The sequence below is a fragment of the Prionailurus bengalensis genome, chromosome F2 (assembly GCF_016509475.1).
Source record: "Prionailurus bengalensis isolate Pbe53 chromosome F2, Fcat_Pben_1.1_paternal_pri, whole genome shotgun sequence".
Classification (NCBI taxonomy): Eukaryota; Metazoa; Chordata; class Mammalia; order Carnivora; family Felidae; genus Prionailurus; species Prionailurus bengalensis.
The window spans coordinates 66560646-66582078 of NC_057353.1; the positions used below are offsets into that span (position 1 = coordinate 66560646).

Here is a 21433-nt window from a genome sequence, read left to right on the forward strand (position 1 = left end):
ATATGTTTGCATATAAAAGCTACAGCATAGAACATTGATGAACTTTAGGAGTTGTAGAATATCTTAAACGTGTTATTTTTAGTTACCCTTGAGCTAATTTTAAGATAATTGTTTTCTCACTGTAGGAAGAAGAAAGTAGGGGTTAATAGAAATTCCTTGACTTCCACGGCAGAGCTGGGCAAAGAATTCATTCTCTGAACTTTGCAGATCTTACTATTAAGCGATAGCGTGCAAATTAAATAAGAAAATTATCATTAATTCTAAAAACTACATCCTGCAAGGTTTGACATGTGAAATGTGTTGAAATGACTTGTTATTGCAAAGACAGTGGGCACCTGTGTGTGTGCTTGTGGCACTTGGAGGTACTGAGTGGTACATCACACGTGCCTGCACCTTGAAGTTTCCTCAGCAGCCTTGGGCCAAGACTGGCACCCAAATTACCCTAAAACCAAACAGATCCCACGCACCATGGGAATCCCGAAGGAAGTGGAGTAGAGGAGACGGAAGGGAGTTATTCCACTGTAGGAACTGACATTACCCCAATTTTTAGGTGATTTTTGTTTTCTTTCATTTATTTGCGTATAGTGGGAAGAAGCTCAACAAAAAGACTTTCGTCTGAAGTCAGAAAAGAAAGCTTCGGCTCTCTCAGATGCATCTCGGAAGTGGTTTCTGGAGAAAGAGCTAGATGGTGCTTTAGAACATGCTGAACATCCGTATAATACAGGTGCGTGTCCATGAGTGCCTTTCTCTTCATGACAGTACACATTCATCCATCACAGGTAGGCTGTTTGCTGTCGTGAGCAAATCCCTGAGCTGTATTTTGGCACTTTATTCAAATGATTGCTCAACTAAAAGGTGATCACTAGTCATCATTTTGGGGGTTGCTGGGGCTTATTAAAACAAACAAAACAGGCAAACAAACAAAAAAACCCAGCTCCAGTCAAGAAAAATCTCTCAACTGTCCTGTAGAATTCTGTTTTATTCCATGGTTTCATGGTCCTTGGTATCCCCTTCATCTATCAGGATATGATTTGTTCCCAAAGTGCTATTTCTAGTTTATTTTGGTAGAAATTGTGCTTTGCCAATAGCCGGTCCTCAGAACAACAGTGTAGTAAAGTAGCACAAGGAAACGTGTTATAACCAAACGTTAGGTTTGGGTTTACAGGCTTGCAGTGGCATCAACTGAAAACCTAAATTACTGTACTTAGAATTCTAAAGTAGGGGCGCCTGGGTGGCTCAGTCGGTTGTCAGTTGAGCGTTCGACTTCGGCTCAGGTCATGATCTCACATCTCACAGCTCCTGAGTTCAAACCTCACATCGGGCTCTGTGCTGACAGCTCAGAGCCTGGGGCCTGCTTCAGATTCTGTTTCCCTCTCTCTGCCCCACCCCACTTGTGCGCTCGCTCTCTTTCTCTCTCTCTCTCTCTCAATAATAAACATTAAAATATATATATATTTTTGGTGCCCCCAAATAAGCCCTGTACCCATTTGCCTTCACTGCCCATTTCCCCTCACTCCCCGCCCAGCCCCTAGCTCCCACTAATAAACTTCCTGTTCCACCATAGATTTGTCCGTTTAGGAAGCTTCATATAAATGGAGTCCAGTGATCTATGGTCTTTTGTGTCTGACTTCTTTCACTTCGCATAATGTTTTAAGGTTCAGCCATGTTGCAGCACGCATTAGGATTTCATTCCTTTTTATGGCCTGTATTGCGTTGTGTAGGTATTCCACACTTCATTTATCCATTTAGATTGTGTCCACTTCTTGGCTTTTATGAATAATGTCGCTATGTGCGTAACTTTTTAAATTCACAAATTTGAAAAGTAGAAATGTAGGTCAGGTGCATCATCGTCTAATTATGCCTACTTTTAAAACTCCTCATTAGCCCTCGTACTTTTTTTTTCGTGTGTATTTATTTTGAGAGAGAATGCGAATGAGCATGGGGCGGAGGGGGGCAGGGGGAGAGAGAGAATGTAAAGTAGGCTCGTGCTGTCAGCACAGCCCAATGCGGGACTCCATCCCACAACCATGAGATCATGACCTGAGCCAAAATCAAGAGTTGGATGCTCAACTGACCGAGCCACCCAGGCACCCCAGCTGTCATACTTTAGATTTAGGTCCCAGATATCACCCCAGCCGATGAAGAAGCAGGGAGAGAAGAGTGTCACTCGTTGCACAAAGTAAATATTTACAGGGCTAGGTGGCTCAGTTGGTTAAGCGTCTGACTTCATCTCAGGTCATGATCTCACAGTCTGTGAGTTCGAGCCCCGCGTCGGGCTCCGTGCTGTCAGTTCAGAGGCTGGAGCCTTCTTCGGATTCTGTCTCCCCCTCTCTCTGCCCCTCCCCCACTCATGCTCTGTCTCTCAAAATATGAATAAATGTTAAAAAAAAATTAAAAAAAAAAAAAAGTAAATATTTACAACCGGCCTACAGAAGACAGTAACCAGTGGGGCCGCGACCTGTCACTAACCCTCTCACACTCACCCCTCCTCTAGGAAGAGACAATTCATGTGGCTTTTAGAGAAGCTATGGATTTAGAAGTACAAAAAAGGAAGAAACTCTAAAGAGCTTCTTCCCCTTCCCTCATCAGAAATCAGTAGTCTTGCGTATTGGCCCCGCTGCCTCCGTGGGCTCTTCCCACCATGCTACCTAACTTTTTTTGAACTTTCCTAAATTTCACCAACGAGAGACCATTTGGTTAAGAATCGTCCATTTTTCAAAAGGCAAATGTGTAAGGATTTGTCACTTTCTTAATCAGGGTGTATAAATGAAATCAGTCATTTGATCTTAACACTGGAAGATAATCAGCTGTAATTAGGAAAATGGCATTTTGATTGGAGGCGCTCAGCATTGGTTTGTCACTCAGGGCCTAGAATAGAGGAGTATGCGGTAGGAACCAGATAAGAGTGTGCCAGTGACGGGTCATTTATTTCAAATTTTTGCTTAGTGTCAAATCTCTATTAGCAGTGGGGGAGGAAATTCTTATTATTTTCTAGAAAACAGAACCTTCTGGACAATGTGAATGGCCCTTGCTACCCCTAAAATCCCAGGTCCATAAACTTACATTGTAGCTGAATAGTCACGTCCTGTAAAACAGTATTAGTCCAGAGTTTTATTTTTTTATTTTTATTTTTTTTTAGTCCAGAGTTTTAAACGGGCAAAAGATACGAATTTACAGTTCTCCAAAGAAGATACACATGACCACAATACACATGAAAAGCTGTTTAACTTCATTACTCATCAGGGAAATACAAACCAAAACCACATGAGGAAAACATTTTTTAAATACAAAAACACAGTGAGATACTATTTCACACCCACTAGCATGACCGTAATTAGACAATAATAACACGTGCTGACGAGGGTCAGAGAACAATTGGAACATGCTAGAGGAGATGTAACGTGGTGTACTTTGGGAGACAGTCTGGCAGCTTCTCGGAGGGCTAAGTGTAGGGTAGCTGTGTGATCCGGCAGTTCCATTCGTAGGCATGTGCCCGGGAGATTCGGAAACACGTCCACACAAAAACCTGTACGTGAATGTGCATAGCATCGTTATTCATAATAGCCAAAAAGTATAAACAACCTGGATATCCATCAGACCAGGAATCGGCCAACAGAATATAGTATATCCATACGATGGAAACTTCCATAGCAATAAAAATGTGGGTGAACCTTAAAAACCTTATGCTAAGTTTAAGGAGCCAGACACGAAAGTACACATAGCCTATGATTTTATTCATGTGAAATGTTTAGAACAGGCAGATCCATAGAGGCAGAAAGTCGATTGGTGGTTTCAGGGGGATCGGGAGGGTGACCGCAAATGGCTGCGAGGAGTTGGGATGATGAAAATGTTCTAGATTAGTGGTGATGGTTGTACAACTAATGGTTGTACAACTCTGGGAATATACTAAGAACGCTGAATCGTACACTTCACCAGGATCAATTTTCTGGTATGTGGATTATATGTCAGTGAACCGTTATTTTAAAAAAAGACGTTAGTAAGTACTGTTCCCAGGTGGTAACAGGTGGGGCCGTTTGACCAGGTTTTAAATTACTGGGCCTTTAAAAAGAGGACAGGCCTGGTGCCACAGGAACACACTCAGAGGGAGGGTTTCACCACGTGGCGCAAGACCCCGGCCCGGGCAACAGGCGCACCGGGTCCTAGTCCCAGCTTTATGGTCCGTGAAACTTGGCCGGAGTCACTAAGCTGTAGACCTCGGGGCAGTTTATTTAGCCACTTGTGTTTCTTCATTTGGATTTGTTCAGAAATGTTGACTGGTCTTCACTTTGCTCATTTGTAAAATGAGAACGTAGAGCCCGGGTGATCTTCCATTTTGTTACGGCTTTCTAGCATGGCGGTACACCATTGTCTATGGCAAAACCATGTACGGACCGTAGGCCCCTCTGAGAATCTTCCCAGGAACATGCGCACACACACACAGAGTTTCTTCCCTTATAATTTTTGTGGATTCACCAACCAAAGCCTCCATGAACTCCACTCATACATGATAGAACATGTTGGATGCAATGAATCCATGGGAGAAAGTTGCCCGTGGTGGTGACAGAAGTTAGACCGGCTGGAGCAGAGTAGTTATCGAGACCACTGAAGAAGACAGGGACCATCAGTGCCAGGCTCAGGAATCGGGCCACATCCTGTTTGCCAACCTGGATACACAGCAGAATGACCTGGAAACACTAGTGTAGGGCTTACCTCCTGGGGAAGGAACTTGGTGCGCAGGGTTACGAACAGGAAGGAATTGTAGTACGTACCTTTTATTCCTTTTGGATTTTGTGATACTCACAATACAAATTCAGTACATAAATACTGATTTAAACTAATATGAATCACCTTTGGGGCTTTAAAATATATTACATTAAGTGAAGAAAAAGAATAAATCGTGGTACAAAAGTACATGAAAGGAACTTTTTGGCTTTTTACTTTATGCGTTCTAATTTGTTACAATCAGCTTTTTTTTTCTTTTTTTTTTTTTGGTAAATTACAGATTAAAAAAATACATACTCAGGACCTCACCTACAGTGATTGAATTAGGGAGAATTGGGATAGAAGCTAGAAAGCTGGATTTTTGTTGTACAATTTCATAGGTGAGTCTGCTCAGCAGTGTGTGAAACATGGCTGTAGGCAGAGGGGACCATTCGGCACTGGAACAGGTACCTCGTGTTTACACCGTGCCCCTTTGTGAAGGGGACGTAAACAGCCACGGGCACGATGGGTTTTAGGGGACGGATGCGAGACAAGGCACAGTGGGGTCTCAGACGTGGAAGGATCTGGAGAACCAGGGCCTGCCGTGTGAATCCTCTCTGCGACACTACAGTAGCGAATAGTGCGTATCTAGCTTATGCCAGAATATTACGGAGCTGGCGAGCTCACTACCTGATTCTATTTCTGCCAGTATTTTATTTAAAAGCTATGTCTTCCTTCTGTAAAGTTGAATAGGGTTTTGTGTGTGTGTGTGTGTGTGTTTTAGTAAATTCTCTCATTAGAAACCGTTCTTTGGAGCAAATGCAGATTACATCTATTACCTCTGCCACATGACAGCCCTTCAGATATTTTGAAGACGAGGCTTACATTCCATTTCCCCACACCAGTTCAAATTAGTCATTTGATAATTAGCCCCAAATAGTCTTAATGACTCATTGAACCATTAGCTAAAGCCCTTGAGACCAGGTAAAAGGCAGGCATCTTAATGAGTCAGTGTAACTCCAGTGGGCCTGACTCCTGGAGGCTTGGACCCTAGTAATGGGAGTAGAAAGGAAGGAACAGTCATGACTCTTGTGAGGATGAAAAATCAAAAAAAGACCTTGGTGTTTTACTGGATGAAAGGCTGTAGGAGTTGGAGAACAGAGAAGACACAGCTGAGGGGCAAGTATAACTTTTGAGATGAGAGTGATTCAAACCAGGGGAGGCCCCAGGTCGGTTCTGGAACACTGCTGTGCCAGCTGCTCCGGAAGGTCTCAGGGGCGCCTGCCTCTCGCAGCTTCTCGTTTGCTCTCTGCTGCTGAGATTAGGCCCCGCGTGCAGGAAGCCACCAGAGGTGGGCTCCCAGTAGTCCTCAGGGAGGGCTTGCTCATCACAGTTCATGATCTTTTCCAAGAAATGTTTGGGATCTCTGTCCTAACGTCGCTACTTTTGCATTGTTTGTTGGCTTTTTGTTTTAGCTAAAGGTGGGGTTTTTTTTAATGTATTTATTTTGAGAGAGTGGGGGAGGGGCAGAGGGAGAATCCCAAGCAGGCCCTGTGCAAGCAGAGCCCAACAGGGGCTCAAGCCCACAACCCGCGAGATCATGACCGGAGCTGAAATCAAGCGTTGGACGCTTAACAGACTGAGCCACCCAGGTGCCCCTTGGGGACATATTTTAAAAACACCTCTAGCTAGCGGCGCCTAGCTGCCCTGCCAGTGGGATTCTCTCTCTCTCTCTCTTCCTCTGTCTCTGCCCCTCTCCTGCTTATGTGCTCTCTCCCTCTCTCAAAAATAAATCAAATAAAAATAAATAAATAAAATACGTCACCAGAACTTCAGCCTTCGCTGCACTTACCCTGCCTCCAGAATGTTGACGGCGGCTCCTCTCGATAGAAACATTAGGGGCTTTCATCCTTGGCAGTTGTAATTTCCTAGGGACCGTTTGCAATTAAGAAAGGCTTCCTACTCGCTCCCACATGTCTTCTCTATCTCCTCACTGCTGTGACAGTGCCCAGATGCCAAAGTGGACAGGCTGCCTCAGGCTATGTGCCTAGAACCTCACAATTAAAGGACAGTTCTGAAGTGGATTCCTCAACACACAGTAAGTTGATAAGCAATAAATATTTCTTCGATCATTTATCATTCATTCACTTATTTATTTAAAGTTTTATTATTTGAGAGAGAGAAAGAGATCACCTGAGCTGGGGAGGGGCAGAGAGAAAGGGAGAGAGAATCCCAAGCAGGCTCCTTGCTGTCAGCACAGAGCCCAACTCGGGGCTCGATCTCGAGAACCGTGACATCGTGACCTGAGCTGAGATCAAGAGTTGGACGCCCAGCCTACTGGGCCACCCAGGTGCCCCTCTTCTGCCATTTAAAATTTAGCATTAACTTAAGCAAGATTGTGGCTTGAATTATATTTACAGCATATTGACGCCATTTTCCCAGGGCATGGATAATGGCAATCCTGAAATGGAGGGAGCAAAATTCTCAAATTTCTAATGGGGAGTTAAAAAGAGATCAGACTGAAACCAAGTCAGGAGCGTTTGCCAGATATCGATGCGATTTCATTAGCACCGGAATGAATTTCATTGTCCAGAAACGGTTGCGGGCTGCTACAGAAGTCTGTTACTCACTACATTAATGACATTCGTAACTGTTTTTTACATCCTTCTGGAAAGAAAATCTGAGCATTGGTTTTCAAAGCTATTACATATTTGAAATTTTCTGACTCTCTTCTTCTGGGCTGGGCTCCATCCAGCAGCCCCTGAAAATGTGTGTTTGCTCTCGGCACCATGATGGACCGCTGAGGCCACTGGTGTTGGAACTGCTGGAGACCATCGGCTTCATGCTGATGAGCTGAACTCTTTTGTTGAGAGCAAGTGAGAAGAAGAGCAGGGGAAGGGCAGAGAGAGAGGGAGAGAGAGCATCCCAAGCAGGCTCTGCACCGTCAGCACAGATCCCGATATGGGGCTCAAACTCCTGAACTGTGAGATCATGACCTGAGCGGGAAGTCAAGAGTCACCCAGGCGCCCTGATTAGCCAACCTTTGATCCCTCCACTTGATCCACTGAAGTTTTATTTTTGGAAGGGACAGGGTGGGTCAGAAATATGGTCATTAACTCATAAAGGAGCTGACAGTTTTCCCAATAAAGTATTTGATTTCTTTTTAAAATGGGGGAAGGAACAAGAAACCCTGTTAGACTTTGATTTCCACCGACTTTTTCAATAAAACTGTCATATAGAAGAAGCAGAATTTAACAAGATCTTCTGAGTTCTTTTAGAAGAACAGATTTTTAGGGGCACCTGAGTGGTTCAGTCGGTTGGGCGTCCGACTTCAGGTCATGATCTCTCAGTCTGTGAGTTCGAGCCCTGTGTTGGGCTCTGTGCTGACAGTTCAGAGCCTGGAGCCTGCTTCAGATTCTGTGTCTCCCTCTCTCTCTGCCCTTCCCTCACTCACGCTCTGTGTCTCTCTCTCTGTGTCTCTCAAAAATAAACATTAAAAAAAAAAAGAACAGATTTTTATACAGTGGCCTCTAAAGACAAACAAGCTTTATAAGAAATATACCTAATAAATAACAAGTCATGAGACTCTAGTACTGTATATTTTTGTTAACTCATACTTTACCTGTATCTGTAAATTCTGTGTCAGAATATGAATTAAACCAAAAGCCATGCATCAGTCAAATGAAAGTACACAAGATTCTCAACTGTTCTCTATGCTGACATGTCAGAACTTAAATTTTTAGTTAGATAATTCTAAATTAGAAAATCAAGTTCAAGACATTTGGTAAGTTTAGGTTATTTAGCAGCAAAATAAGACCATAAACGTTGTATTCCTTTGCAGGAAAATATAGTTTTCTGGAATTGGAGCTGACTGCATATGTAACTACATTTAAGAGAAGTGGATTTTTTTTTTTAAGTTTATTTATTTTGAGAGCGAGAGCATGCATGTGGGGGAGGGTCAGAGAGCGGGAGAGAGAGAATCCCAAGCAGGCCCCACACTGTCAGCGCAGAGCCCACGTGGAACTCAAACCCATGAACCATGGGATCATGACCTGAGCCGAAGTCAGACACTTAACCCACCGTGCCACCCAGGTACCCTGAGAGAAGTGTTTTTTTAAGGTGCTTTTTTTTTCTTCAGATTCCAATGTTTACTAGCCCCCCCCGCCGCCCCCGGCCACCCCAACTCAGTATGAAATGGCTGTTACACTTGGTTAGACACACTGTAATATTTTAATTTGACTCTCCCTGTGTTGGCCACTATTAAAACCATTTATTTGTATTTAGTCATTGGGAAAGTAGTCTTGGTATACATTTCTAAATATTAATTTTGGCAACTCAGAATGCTTTGTTTCAATACCATTAAGCATCATAGTGAGGAAACTTACTGTTGCAAAGAACTCACTCATCCTCTCTTGGACAAGATTTGTTCCTAATTTAAAAGATTGACGGGGTGCCTGGGTGGCTCAGTCGGTTAAGCATCCAACTTCGGCTCAGGTTTAAGCCCTGCGTCGGGCTCTGTGCTGACGGCCCAGAGCCTGGAACCTGCTTGGGATTCTGTGTCTCCCTCTCGCTGTCCCTCCCCCGCTCTCTGTCTCAAAAATAAAATTATTTATATTATTAAATAATTAAAATATATTAAATAATTAAAAATACTAAAAAATATATTGTTAATAAAGATTGTCTATCTCCCCCAAATAAAAAACAAATGGTAAATAACCAAAAGTAGATGAGTTCTCTTTCTCTGATAACATTCATTCAATTCAACAAATAAATACTTGGCTTGTAAATGGAACAGTATAGGGAACAACACATTAAGTTTTTTGTTAAAGAAATTTGGTTTTTCAAATATCATTTCATTACTGATTTTTTGCAACATGTTTACCTTTAAAATCCATGCTGTATCGTTGCTAATATCAGAACATTAAACTATTGTTACCTTAAAATTTTGTTTTCAAGTTTCTTTAAATCAAAGAAGAGTACAATGGGACACCATGGAACAGGATCTTATGGAGAGAGTGAGAAATCTTCGCCAGAGGCTCACGGCCCAGGCTCGTAACAGATGCCGAACACCTCATCTTTTGGCCACGTAGGAGGCTGGTCACCTTGAGGTGGAGAGAGAGATACCTACTTGGCAATCAGTGGCACTGATTTTTACATTATTTATTTTATATCCCTACAGAAATCAACTTCTTATATAGAAAAATGTATGTATAAAAATTATGTGGACTATTTCATTCTGATGCTTTTGGGCTTGTAAATGTCTTCTTGTACTTTTCATAATAAAATTTGTGAAGCTATTAAAGCTCGTATTAGGATCTTTCAGGTCACAAGGGCCAGCATAAACCTCTAACTTTAGTTGATGAGAGTTTATTTTAAAGATAAACAGAAAAGTAAAGAACAGGAAACCATCTCAACAACTGTCCGACCAGAACTGAGGGGGAAGGCAGCAGGAAATTTAGGGCACCGACAGTGTGCACCACAGCGTGCTGTCCCCCGGCGGCGGGGGTCTCCTGTTTGCTGGCGAGCCCACCCTGGGGTCTCCGTCTCTCCTTCTCCGGACAGCACTGGCCGCTCTCTCACTTGGGCCCTGAGCTCCATAACAGGGCTCCTCACAACTTCATCATCTAGGGCAGATTACTTCTGGAACCTTCCCTGAACCATTTCTTTTTCTTTTTTTTAAAGTTTATTTATTCTGAGAGAGTGCATGTGCGTGTGCAAGTTGGGAGGGGCAGAGGGAGAGGGAACGAGAATCCCAAGGCTCAATCCCACAACCTTGGGATCATAACTTGAGCCAAAATCAAATGCTTAACCGACTGAGCCAGCCAGGTGCCCCCGTGAACCCCTTTATAAAAGGAAGGTAAAGGGGCACCTGCCCTGCTCAGTTGGTACAGCATGTGACTCTTAATCTTGGGGTTGTGAATTCAAGCCCCATGTTGGGTGTAGAGATTACTTAAAATCTTTTTTTTTTTTTTAATTTTTTTTTCAATGTTTTTATTTATTTTTGGGACAGAGAGAGACAGACCATGAACGGGGGAGGGGCAGAGAGAGAGGGAGACACAGAATCGGAAACAGGCTCCAGGCTCTGAGCCATCAGCCCAGAGCCTGACGCGGGGCTCGAACTCACGGACGGTGAGATCGTGACCTGGCTGAAGTCGGACGCTTAACCGACTGCGCCACCCAGGCGCCCCTAGAGATTACTTAAAATCTTAAAAAAATAAAACGAAAGATAGAAATAGCTCAGGGACTTGAGGTGAGGATTAAGATAATGTAAAGTTCTGGTATTGTGCTTGACATATAGTAAGCATGTAATATGTAATAGTAATTCTTGTTTCTGTGGTCATAAAGCATAATCTTATAGTAAACCAAATACTTCAGTAAGCAAAATGCTCTCTTGGCTAATAGGCAAAGTCCTGAGGCAAGGCATTGGTTTCCCAAGAGCACTTTCTTCAGTCTACTTTTTTGTTCATTTGCAGGTCATCACAAACCTGCCTTCAAGGGCCAGGCTGGTGTGTGTTTGGCAATAGGGAAGTCACAGAATATAAAATGTATAATGATGGGAACTTGGGTGAACTAGAAATTGCTTGGTCACTTAAAAGCATTCAAATTCTAAAATATTCCCAATCCTGGGGCGCCTGCGTGGCTCAGTCATTAAGCGTCCGACTTTGGCTCAGGTCATGATCTCACAGTTGTGAGTTTGAGCCCCTCATCAGGCCCTGTTCTGATAAGCCCAGAGCCTGAAGCCTGCTGCAGATTCTGTGTCCCCCTCTCTCTCTACCCCTCCCCTGTTTGTGCTGTCTCTCTCTCTCTCTCTCTCAAAAATAAACATTAAGAAATAAATTTTTAAATATTCCCGATCCTGCCAGCCAGAATCAGCTGTATAAGGCCCATTTTTACCTCTACTTCAGGTCCCCTTCTGTGAAAACTTAAACCTACTCAGACTGGTTTTGCAACTACCCACATCTCTTTTATAGTATTACAGTATTTCATTTAAAAAAAGCTTCCCTTTATCCAGTGAAGGGGAGTTATTCATACTAACACCCAAATGAAGTTCTTACCACATTCTTAATTTTCTCTGAATCTACAGTTCTCCCAGTAATACTCTTGCTAATGTCACTGCCTTAGCAGATTTCAGATATTTGCTTGACTCTCTGGTCACATGTGCTTGGTTGGCATTTCAAAGGCTATCACACTTCATAAAATACATAAACACATTTCTAATTATCTCTTTCTGCTTCTTGGCATAACTTCAACTTACCCCCAGATTCTTTATAATGTAAATTCTCTGGGAATTGAATAAAGGTTGAGCTTAGCAAAAATTCTTCCCACTCCTGGTATCTTCTCTCTGGTACTCCCTTGAATCCTTGAATTTGTGAAAGCAGAGCAGTTTCCAAAGGCCTTTTCATATTTATTACATTCATAAGGTTTCTCTCTGGTGTAAATGGTTCAGTGTTGGATAAATTCGGGGCTTCAGCTAAATTCTCCACATTGGCTGCACTTAAGCACTTCTCTGCAGTATGAATTCAGTGGTGTCAAATAAATTAACCCGTTTAACGTTTATTACATTCATATGGTTCTTGTCTAGTACGAGCTCTCTGATGTTGAGCAAGACTTGAGCATTTGCTAAAGGCCCTTGCACAGTCACCACCGCCCCCGACCGTCACAGCGGCAAGAGCCGCTACAAGGACTGCGAGCAGGTTGACTTATTAGTAGGAGTGCATCCGGCACAGCTTCTGGAGTTACTATCTGGACCCAGTTAGGAGACACACCGCATAGTGATCTTAACAGGAAAACTTTAAGATACAATGAGTTATTAAACTATAAGCGAGTAGCTAACTTAAAGATGTATAGATGTAAAGGGTACCCAGGACTGATCAGGGGAGAGTAAATGAAGGACTAACTCGGAAAGGAGGCTCCTCTTACTCCCTGGAGTGTTGTCTGGGGCGGGGGGGGTGCATGTTGAGAGGGCCACGGGAAACCACCCTCCGGGACACAGCAAACCGAGGCTGGAAGGCAAGTGCCGAGAGCGTGTCAGGGGCTGCTTTCTGGCTCCAGACCTGGAACAGGCCCTCTCCGTGTTGGGAGGATTGTGGCAAAGTGGTCATCGGGCCGAGGCCCTGGAGTCACTGGGAGATTGGGCATTCAGGGCACACGGCTGCGGCGGAGTACCCCGGCCATTCCCACACACTCTCACTGGTTATGAGAAGCGGGGCAAGAATAAGCAGCACAGCACCTGGGAACTAAGAGGAGGCCCATTCCTCCTGCCGCTTCCTCCAGCACCCCCTGCCGACAGCTTGCTGTCCTGCACACCGTAGAAGGGCTGGAATCCAGGGGGTTATTGCAGGGCAGGTAAGGAAGGGTGACGCTGGAGCTGAGAGGCGATAAACTGGTAACTGGCATTCCCATGCAATTAAAAGTGGTTCTCACACTTGACTTCATTGGTTGACAGCGATGTGGACTCAATGTTTGCCTTTTTTAAATCAAATTAAGATGCCAGGGTTTGCCTGGCATGATGTGGACGGCAAATCCAAAAGCCCAGGAAGGTAGGAATGTAGGAGTGGACTTATTACATACGAACTTCCGGCTCACGGCCCAACCACATGCTCAGCCCCAAAGACGCTCCCTTCGTTGAGGCACCGAGTGAAGGGAGTATCTGTGAACTTGAAAAGCTCTGTGGTGGCATTCTGTGGGTGATGCAGGAGGGTGAGAGATGCCGTTGTTGATATGCTCCCTGATTTCAGTGCAGGTGACGGGATTCCGTAGTAGCAGAGGCTAAGTGGCGGCATTCAGCTACCAGAGACAACCATTTAGAGCAGCGGGCAGCACAGAAGCTGCAGTAGTAGCGTATTTGGGCTCTTGGTAATGGATTCCCTTGTCCCTAAGAAGGAAATAGTTGCGGGGTGCCTGGGTGGCTCAGTCGGAAAGCCCCCGACTTCAGCTCTGGTCATGATCTCTCAGTTCGTGAGTTCGAGCCTGCATCGGGCTCTGTGCTGACATCTCAGAGCCTGGAGCCTGCTTTGGATTCTGTGTCTCCCTCTCTGTTTGCCCCTTCCCCTTCATTCTCTCTCTCTCTCTTTCTCTCTCTCTCTCTCTCTCTCAAAAATAAATAAACAGCCGGGCACCTAGGTGGCTCAGTAAGTTAAACGCCTGACTTCGGCTCAGGTCATGATCTCCAGGTTCATGAGTTGGAGGCCCGCATCGGGCTCTGTGCTGACAGCTCAGAGGCTCTGTGCTGACGGGCCTGGAGCCTGCTTTGAATTCTGTGTCTCCCTCTCTCTCTGCTCCTCCCCCACTCACATTCCGTCCCTCCCCCCCCCCCACACTCTGTCTCTTTCTCAAACACTAAAAACAAAAATTAAAAAAAAGAATGAAATAGTTGCCAAAGAAGAATGAAATAGTTGCCAGCCTACGAAAATGTTGCTTGCTTGATATATGTAACAGGGAAACTTCAGACCTGGTGCCTGAAAACCTGACTTGAGCCGTCACAGTGGAGACCCATGCCTGTCACCCTTTCCAGACCTACACTCATTTCCAGATCCAAAGCCATCTGACTGAAGGGGGGTGGGGCAGGTCCCCTTGAGGAAGGGTCCTGCAGGAGTGAGGGCCACATATTATGCTATAAATAATCCCCCAAGCTTTTCCAAAGGGGCCTGTTGCCATTTACTTGAAGGATTGGTAGTAGGGAAAAGAAAGCACCCAGCCCTTTCAGGAGTCCCTAGACATTGGCTCTAAATTGACACCAATTCCTGTGTCCACCAAAGTTAGAGCTAACGGTGGCAGGTGATAGGGTCTTGGGACAAGTCTGAATCCCAGCGGAGGCAGTAGGGCCATGAAGCCAACTGCGGTTCTTTTCTGAGTACCTGAATGCATACTCGGAATAAACACATTCTACAAATGGCAGAATCTCCGCAGTGGCACTACGACTCGCTGACCAAGGGTCCTTACGGTGAAAAGAGCTGAGTGAAAGCCTCTGGAAGGTGCTTCCTCTCAGGATAGTAAACCAAAAGTATTACCGCATCCCTGATGGGGGAAATTGCAGAGGTTAGTGCCGCCGTCAAAAACTTGAACGGTGAAGGGGAGATACCAGCTATCACATCTCCATCTAAGTGGCTATTTGACCTGTGCGGCACGACAGAGTTATCAGAAACTTAACTGGTGACGGCTGCAATTGTAGCACGTGTTTCGGACGAAGTCGCAACACGGCCCCCGTCCCGCTACGCCGCCGCAGCGGCCACCGGCACCAACTCCCTAAGACCCCTCTCCCGCCCCTCTCGGGCGCTGCCCCCTCCCAGCTCCGCAGCCCACCCTGCACGGCGGTGCTCGGTGCCCCGCGCAGCCTGGCCGGCTCGCAGACCCACCCTTCCCTGCTGTCGAGCGAAAAGGACCAGCCCCCTCCCGGGACCACCTGCTCCGGCGCCTCCCCGAGCGAGCCTTGCGCCCGCGGCGCCCGCAGCGCGCTGCTGGACCCCGAGCACCGGTGCCGCCGAACCCCAGACCGTGCGCCCCGCCGGCGACTGCGGGTGCTCCGGGGCCAGGACAGGAGGACGGGGGAGAGTGGCACGGCTGGGGGCGGAGGGGTGCGATTCTTTCTCGAGGGCTTACGAGGTCTCGGCCCACCCGGCGCGGACCAGTCTACTAGGGTGCCCCCGGGTCATCGTGCCTCCGCCTTCCCGTCCTCGGTCCCGGACCCGAACAGAGAAGGGAGGCTTTGCACTAAACGCAGCGTCCCTGCGCCGGTACTTCGGGGAGGCAAGACCGAGCCTAACGACACACTGGAGACCTCTTTGCGGAAAAGCGCGGACGCCGGGGGTCTTTCTGTCCTCAGACAAGCAAATAAAACCCTTCGTGCTGGCAGGAGTGGAGACGGGAAGAGAACAAAAGTATTGTGCCCCGTGTGAGGATCGAACTCACGACCTTCAGATTATGAGACTGACGCGCTACCTACTGCGCTAACGAGGCACCTACGGGCTGTTCGCGGCCGTAGGGTAATGAGGCTAGTGCGGGGACGGGGCGCGCATGCCCAGAAAGCGGTGGCTTTATTTCTGTCTGCAATGGGTTGTGAGACCCCACAGCCGACGCTGGCGCCAGACCCGCGTCCTTGGCAACCAACGACCCGCGTCCTTGGCAACCAACTACCCGCGCTGAGTTTTCCTCCGCCTGCTCCGCTGTTTGTCAATCAACAAACACTCTGGCTTGCTTGACCCCACTGCGCTGAGTAGTGAGGACACGGAGGAGTGGGATTCTTCCTGCTGCTGTACTACTTTATTTTTGTACAGTGTTTGCACACTTGTGATCAAGTGAAACTCTTACTGGGCACCTACTGTTTTCGCGGCCCTGTGCTGAGTGCTGCGTTCATAGGGACTCCCAGCCTCAAACTTGGGAGTGGAAGCGCAGATGCATAACGATTTGAAAACACACACTTACAGGCAAGCACACATGCACACCCTTCCGGCCCCACCGCAGATCCCCGATCCAGCCTGCCCAGCCCCTCCCGGCGCCCCAGGATTGCACCGCGGCCCGGAGCTCGCCGGCTGCGCCACTCTTAGAAGCGACAGCAGCTCAGGAAACGACACCTCGCCACAGCCTCAGCTTTTTGGAAGTCCCCTCTCTTCCTTTGCCCTCCCCTCCCCCTAGCCCTTTGCATACTATATTCATTGTTAAAGGAAACTATGTCCCTATCATACATGGAAAGCGACTTTTTTTTTAATACACTTTAAAATAAATACATAACTATTAAACTAGTAAATACTTTTCCATGTACCATCTGGCACACTTACCATTACGGCACACTTAAAATCTGTATATTTCGCTGTAAGTGAATTTTACCTTAAGAAACGTAAATTAAGAATGAACTCCAGCCGACGACCGGCGTGCAGAAGGGCTTTGGGGGCATGCACTGACGGTTGGAAGTTTGAAGTGCTTCAAAAACTCAGGCAGTTTGCTGGCGGGCCAACTTCAAGGACAGCGAGGTAGAGATTGGAAGTCTGCTGGAGCAGAGGAATGTTAATGTAAATCTTGGCGGTGGGCATACTGACACTCACTCTACAAGTCTTTCAAGGTTTTCTATTTTTCTGAAACTTGTCCTTATAAAATGTTGCGGGAGGAGTTTTTTTTTTTAAATCACCCAGAATTTGGGAGAAACGGTGGGATGTTAGGGGCGCGAATGGCAAGGTGGGTGTGAGGAGGTGGAGACCAGGCACCAGAACTCCTGAGAGCTGGGGGAAAGAGAGTCGGGGGTGGGGTGGGTGGCAGATCTCTATATTTTGGAGAGAGACCCCTGGAGTGCGGGAGGTCAGCGAGACCCACACGGGGAAAGACTGCCAGCGAGCTCCAGGGCAGATGAGGCCGGGGGACAGGGGTGGGCTCTTAAGGGCATCGAGTCTCTTTAGGGGGAGTCGCTGGTCGTGCAGGCAGTCTGGACCCAGGACTCGTGGATGGGTTCCACCCAATCCTAGGGGAGTTCCCCACACTCACTGTGGCGGGTGAAGCCCCACGACTACCCAATCCTCGGGGCAGCTCTACCACCCACGCTCCCTGGGAGTGGGGGGATCCAACACAGGGGCGGTGCTCGAGGTGAGGTCGCTGCACAACCCCTCTCCACCCCCCCCCCCAACCCGCGGGTGCAGGAGCTCGAGGCCGGGGGCAGAGTGACTGGAGAGGGAAACCCCCAACACACACCCTCATACGAACCCTTGTGAGGTCCCTGTCTACCACTGTTACAAACTGAGTCGCTCCTGGGTCCCGCAGGCCAACAGATAAACTCACCCACTGTTTGCCAGGGTTATGCCCTCGGTTTGTCCTCAAGTCGTGTTAGGACTGCAAGACATCGCAGAGCCCAAGTCCATGAACAGGGAACTGGCCACAGGAATGAGGGTCTTTCCAGGCTGAAAACAAGAACACAGAATGCTCTATGCCTGATATGAAACAGGTGAAGAAAGCAAGGGCAGAACTGGGTGTGGGGTGTGCTGTCGTTACAGTATGAAGTGGGGGTAAGAATATTCATATTTGCTAGTATTTGCACCCTACATCTCTGAACGGATACACAGAAAACTAAGATCAATGATTTTTATGTATTGGGAGTGGGTGGAAATGATGGTTAGAGGCAAGGATAGGATAAAGACTTTTTTTTTTTTAAAGTAAACTATTACTTTTTAACAGTTTTAGATTTATGGAGAAATTAGATAGCAGAGTTCCCATAAAGCCCACCGCCAGTTTCCCCTATTACCAACATCTTACGTTAGTGTGGTACTTTGGTTACAGTTAATGAACCAGCATTGATATATTATTGCCTGAAGTCCATCTTGCCTCGGATTTCCTTAGTTTTCCCCAAATGTCCTTTTTCTGTTCCAGGATCCCATGCAGGCTCCCACATCACATTTAATGGTCATGTCTCCTGAGGCTCCTCCTGGCTGTGGCAGTTTCTCAGTCTTGCCTTGTTTTTGGTGGCCTTGACAGTTTTGAGAACTGGTCAGATACTTTATAGATGGTTCCTCAGTTAGGGGACTTGTCTGATGTTCTTCTGGGGTGAAGGCTTTTCACTGTATACCTTTGAAGAGTTGAAAATGAAATACTTGAAGTGTGTTAATCTATTGCCTATTTAAAATTATAAATCAACAAACCTAAAAGAGACCCAAACTGCAGGAACTAGGAAGGAGGAGGAGGAGAAGGAAGGAGGAGGAGGGAGGGGAAACGGGGAGAAGGAGAAGGGAAAGAGGAAAGGAAGGCGGGGGGGGGGGGGGGGGGGGGGGGGGGGGGGGGAGCGACAAGGTGAAGACAAGGGAAAGGAGGGGAGAAAAGAAGGAGGGGAAGCCTGGGGTGGGGGGCGTGTTTGCACGGGGCACCCAGTCTTGGCCGAGCCCGATGGCCGCGAGGGGGAGCTTTGCCCAACCCTCTCCGCCCTCACCCAGCGGGGCTTCGGTTTGCCTCGCGCCGGAAGGCGGGATAAGGGAGGCGGGGCGGTCCGTTTGGTTCTAGAACTTCTTCGGGCCCTTGGCCGGGGCACAGGGGCGGGGAAAGGGGAGCGGACGCGGGGATGGTCTGGGGGTGCGGCCACTCGATCTTGCTGGGGACACTGCGCCACGACTGCGTGCGGGGAACCAGGCTAGGCCCCTACATAGGGGACCCCACATCATCACCCAAACGTACTTACGGAGAGTAGATCGCAGGAGTTGGGCGGGGCGGGGGGAGGAGGTACAAATATTCCACTAAAAAGAGTGTCTCCATCTTTCAAATACGTGTGTCACCAGTTCTCAAAGACTTTTTCCGAGCGAGTCCCTGTACTGAGACACACACGTGCTTCCTCCCTGCCTCCACGAGGCCCACGCTCTTGCAGAACCTGGGCAGGCGCCGGGTCCCCACTTGGCACCTCTTGGATGCCACCGGCTGTGTTCTGATTGAGTCCGGAGGAAGGGGTGGTCAGTGTCACCTGCCCACCAGGGTCGCAGACTCAGGGTCGCAGACTACCAGGCCTGGCTGGTAGTGGGTGACTGATGGCGGAGGCCTGGCAGGACCTCAGGTTGTGCCAGCGCCGGAGGTGGGGGTGGGGGGGGGGGGGGAATCCCCAAACAAGCCCTTTCCACCTCCTGGCCCTTAGACGGGCTGTTCTCCAGGCTCGCAGGCTTTTCCCACCGTCAAGCACCTTGTGACAGGGACCTCTTCCTTGCCTTTCTTCAGCCAAGCAAAAAGTCACTCCCTCTGCAAAAATCTGATCCCACTTTCCTTGCTCATCTGCTTCTTCCCCCACTCCCTGCGCCGCTCCCTTGGGTGGATTCTGGCGCTTCTTCCTCCCAGCGAACACTTTTCCTGAGGCGGCGCATTTACTCCGGGAACAACCTGAAGGGGTCAGCACCACCCCTGTTCTGCAGCTACAGGTGCACAAACTCAAATTCAAGGCGATTAGACAACCGGCTTAAGTTGGAACCGCTGGTAGCAGGTAGCAGGGCCCGGGCGGGGGCAGGGCGTCAGACAACGCTGGGCCTCTCTCCCCCAACCCCCAGCAGCAACTGGCGAACGTGTTGCTTCACGTGCGCCCCCTGAAATAAATTGGAAACATTCAGGCACCTCCTTGAAGAATGTTGATGTCTAAACTTTTTCATTATAATTGCAGTCACAAAAGATGTAATTTCCAGTGTATGCAAATTTTCTAAAAATAATACTGTTTTTTAAACATATATCCAGTGAAATCAAAATATCCTACGAATTCCATACAAATAATAAGCTATTTTGTTTTCTTTTTAAGAGGTGGGGGTTTTTTTGTTTGTTTGTTTTTAATTTTAGAGAAAGAAAGAGTGAGGGGAGGAGCAGAAGGAGAGAAAGAGAGAGAAAATCTCCGTGGTCCACACGGAGCACAAGCCCGAGGTGGGTGTCCATCCCACGACCCTGGGATCGTGACCTGAGCTGAAAACTAAGAGTTGGACGCTCAACCCGCTAACCACCCGGGTGCACTCTGCCCCCCCCGTAGTCTATTTTAAATTTATATGGACAAGCTCCCTTTTAGCGCTGGTTAAGTTTGCATTTATTTCACCTCCCTGCCCCGAACTTCTATTTCCATTTTATTCCCTGCTCCTAGAGTTTTGACCCCATATAATACATATTCTGATTAATAACTGTAGTCGATCGCCTTAACACGTCTCTCAGCAACAAAAATAGGTACATAAACTGCAGTCTTCTTGTTTCTTCATGACCATAAGGCTCTAAGGGCCAAAAATTTCTTCTAAATTGACATATTGCTATTTTTATTAGTACGGGTGAATCAAAAAAATATCTAGATCTGAAGAATAATTATTAAATGAAAAAAATGTAAAACTTAACCCAAAACAAATATCCAAGAGATGGATGCAACATTCTAATCCTCTGTAGTTCATAGAGTGTATGACTATTACTTTTTGCCAGAATAAGATGGGTTTCAACATTAATTTTATTCCTGTTTTTCATATCACAAACAAAAAAACCCCACCTCTTTTTAAAAAATTAATAAAACAGCTTATTGTTTGTATGGAATCCATACAAACTGTTCACATAAAGAAGGAAAAAAGGTGGAAAGGGTTTCATTTCAGCACTAAAACTCAATTCCTCAAGCATGTTTCAAGTTATAGCCTAACAAATACTTCAAAAATCATTTTCATCCATTTAGCAGCTTGGTTGGTCCTCTTTCAGTTTTGAATTGAAAGCCACAATAATTAGTCATTAGAATCTTTAGCTCTCTCAACTTTTCTTTTTTAATGTTTTTTATTTACTGTTGAGAGAGAGGGAGACAGAGCATGACTGGGGGAGGGGCAGACAGAGAAACACAGAATCTGAAGCAGGCTCCGGGCTCTGAGCTGTCAGCACAGAGCCTGATAAGGGGCTCCAACCCATGAACCATGAGATCGTGAGCGGAGCTTAACCAACTGAGCCACCCAGGTGCCCCTAGTTTTCTCAACTTCTAAGTGATGTTGAATCGAACAGTCCCCTTACTGGAGGGGCCAGAGGCTTCCACACCCATATGTTACAACCCTGAAAGTGGAGTAAGAGCAGATGGGAAACAAGCTATGGAGAAGGAGCAGTGGCCTAACCCACCCCTGCCCCCCACCATCCAGCTGATCAATTTTAGGACCTCTTCATATACCCGTGGGTGTACTGACAGGCAACAGAGACTGTTGTGAATCCATTTTACAGAGTGGAAAGTGTGTGTGCTTGAGTGTGTGTGTTTGGAGAGAAGGCCTCAGGGCCAGCTGAACAGGGTAACTTCATGGAA

The 21433-nt window shown here is 46.9% G+C and overlaps 1 protein-coding gene, 1 long non-coding RNA gene and 1 other non-coding gene across 9 annotated transcripts in view; 1 reads left to right on the plus strand and 2 right to left on the minus strand.

The window, feature by feature from the left end:
- Window positions 1–9998, plus strand: part of TBC1D31 (TBC1 domain family member 31) — a 77219-nt gene extending 67221 nt beyond the window's left edge. For 3 of the 4 annotated variants that reach the window (XM_043601685.1, XM_043601687.1, XM_043601688.1), the window contains 3 exons: window positions 586–724; window positions 6707–6799; window positions 9658–9998. In XM_043601685.1, the coding sequence (XP_043457620.1) occupies window positions 586–724; window positions 6707–6799; window positions 9658–9791 (366 nt within the window). In that variant the 3' untranslated portion in view covers window positions 9792–9998. The remainder of the gene's footprint in view (window positions 1–585; window positions 725–6706; window positions 6800–9657) is intronic. The other variant, XM_043601686.1, reaches the window with a different exon arrangement.
- On the minus strand, window positions 3209–19629 carry LOC122495772. Of its 4 annotated transcripts, none has more exons than XR_006300565.1 (6): window positions 18848–19629; window positions 17935–18244; window positions 17464–17582; window positions 16525–16682; window positions 9638–9803; window positions 3209–3526 (listed from the first exon to the last, which is right to left on the minus strand). It is a non-coding gene; the product is annotated as an uncharacterized LOC122495772 (long non-coding RNA). The 4 variants fall into 4 exon arrangements; XR_006300566.1 differs by having other exon boundaries at window positions 18844–19629; XR_006300564.1 differs by lacking the exon at window positions 18848–19629 and having other exon boundaries at window positions 17935–18364.
- On the minus strand, window positions 15585–15657 carry TRNAM-CAU. Its single transcript has one exon. It is a non-coding gene; the product is annotated as a tRNA-Met (tRNA).
- Window positions 19630–21433: the final 1804 nt, after the last annotated feature.